General features: G+C 44.8%; 1 protein-coding gene across 3 annotated transcripts in view; it reads right to left on the bottom strand.

The window, feature by feature from the left end:
* GRHL2 (grainyhead like transcription factor 2) overlaps window positions 1–2361 on the bottom strand; it is a 210464-nt gene that overhangs the window by 89144 nt on the left and 118959 nt on the right. For all 3 annotated transcript variants that reach the window (XM_019642549.1, XM_019642550.1, XM_019642551.1), the window contains exon 8: window positions 2071–2165. In XM_019642549.1, coding sequence (XP_019498094.1) covers window positions 2071–2165 — 95 coding nt within the window. The remainder of the gene's footprint in view (window positions 1–2070; window positions 2166–2361) is intronic.

The following is a 2361-nucleotide window of genomic DNA, read 5'->3' as shown; positions in this document are numbered from 1 at the left end:
ACAAGTGAACACTGCCATTTGTCAGAGCATAATGTGAGCTAAAATTTGTCAGCCCGGAACAACACACATGCACAGATACACATTTAAACAAGAAAAATGAGCTTCCACCTATGGGAAATGAGAGACATCGTCTTAACTGAGATGAAAGGTCAAACTCAATCCAAATTAACTACCTCACTGGTTTACCACAGAGCCTCCCTCATTCAACCTGCTTCTTCTGTTCTAGACATTTTCTTTAAAAGGTCCCTATTGACACTAACAGTGAATACATTCACCCACTAGCACTTATTATCTCAGATTGCATGATAATGAAAATTAGGGCTATGATCACAGCTCACATTTATAGCTTGCTTTACATGGACAAGGCTCTTCCAATGATCGGATCCCACTGTCTCCCCACTGACTGCTGCAGACCAGCCTCTCACTCCTCACACTGCTGTGTGGTTACTGCTTTCTCCACCTCCCTCTCCCAGATGACTGGATCTTTACAAGTCATACCCCCAGCACAGTGCTTGGTACAGCAGAGACAATCGGAAAAGTTTGCTTTGTTTGATTTTGTTTTGAGTAAGGGAACTGAGGCCCACAGAGGGAAGATGACTTGCTAGGGATTCAAACCCCGGCCTGATGTGCCCTTGCAGAGACTGCCTTTTCTTTCTCTCTCCCAGTAACCTCGCCTCTGAGAGGAGGGGACATGAAGAAAAGCACGGAGGCCTGGGCGAGGAGCATCCCGTGGAGGCAGAGTGGGCCCTAGAGGACACGCTTTCCCTCCACGGTGGGACCTGACCTCCCAGCTACTGCCAGGCCTTCTCCGTCCCTCGGAGGCACTGAGCCACTGGAATGTTCTCCAGGCTGCTCTGGCACGCTGTTGCTGCTTGCCCATTTAGGTCACCTTTCTTGGGCCCAAAGCCAATTTCATGTACATTGTTTTATACATGAGTGAAATGAGACACTGAGCAATTCATCTTCTCCTAAAAGTCATGCCCACAAATCCCAACCAGTTTCCTTTCTCACCCAGCCTTCCCCCAGCTCGCAGACAATAAAGCATTGAAAGGAGCTGTTTACATTGACCTTTTCATTAGTTTGAAGACAAAGTTTTGTAACGCCCTCCCTTGCTAGATGGTACATGACTAAAGTAGAAGACAAGCTTGGGTTTTATCTGGAACTTTCTCTTTAGAGCAAAATAGGGATCAAGAATCAGAAATATGGAATACAGAAAGAAGAGTGGGCAGAGCAGAAAAGTTTGGAGTTTTCATAAACTCAAGAGACTCATGGCTGGAGAGCAAATCGAGTATTAACGAGTCTCATTTTTTTACCCAAACCAGTGCAATGGTGGACATCTATCCTCAGGGCACACCTTGCTGGCGATTTTACCATCGCCCTTCTTAACTATACTGGCACCAGAGAGAAAGGGAAAAAGCTTNCAGGGCACACCTTGCTGGCGATTTTACCATCGCCCTTCTTAACTATACTGGCACCAGAGAGAAAGGGAAAAAGCTTAAGCAGTCAACAAGAAAAAAACAGCTCAAGGTCACAGTGGTGGCTGTACCTCAGCAAGTGAAGTTAAGAGACCTGCAGCCCTGCTTCCTGTCCCGTCCCTCAAACAGGTTCTACCTGGAAGGAGTCCTGGGGTCAGAGGCAGGCCCAGTCACACACCTATGAAGACATTAGCTCTGAACACTCTCTTCACTCTGAAGAAGGCAGCTGTTAGAGAAGGATGGGGGAAAATCTGCAGTGCGGGTAGAAAAGCGTTTCTGGCCCAGTCTTACCAGCCCCAACGGCTAAAATGGAGTCTGGAGGGTTTGGGAAGGACATGTGGCCTGGGACGTTCTGCAGGAGGCCACAGAGGAAAAAAAGTACACTCCCTTTTCTCCTTTACCCCGCAAAGGGCAATTTAGCAGCACATAATTGAATGTGTGTGACTTCTAGAGAAAGATAATAGGTTAATTTCCTATTGTCCTCAAGTTAACAGTTCTTTCCCTACATATAAATGCTTTTGTAAAAAATCATCCACAGAGAAAGGACATTATTTCAAAGGTCTGAACAATGAATCAATGCTTCTTTTCCACTCACCTTCGCCTCTTCATTCACGTCCCAAGTGAAGGAAACAGCATTATATGCAATCTCTTCAATGTTTCCAATGGTATTAAAACTCTCCTTGTAATCAGCTGTAACATTAAGAAAGAACAAAGTTTTAAAAGAATAAGTGTTACTCAGCGACATGTATTGAATTGTCATTTTCCAATGGGGAAATTGAAACTGCCTCTTCTTCTGGCTGTCTCTATGGCAACAGTTAAGGATTTATGTTTGCTGATATTCTTTTACTAATATAAGAATGTAAGCCTGTTCCTCTGTTAAAAAAGT

Source organism: Hipposideros armiger, unplaced genomic scaffold (genome assembly GCF_001890085.2).
Source record: "Hipposideros armiger isolate ML-2016 unplaced genomic scaffold, ASM189008v1 scaffold_70, whole genome shotgun sequence".
Taxonomy (NCBI): Eukaryota; Metazoa; Chordata; class Mammalia; order Chiroptera; family Hipposideridae; genus Hipposideros; species Hipposideros armiger.
Note: the sequence above shows the minus strand (reverse complement) of the source record. Positions and strands in the feature narration are given on the sequence as shown.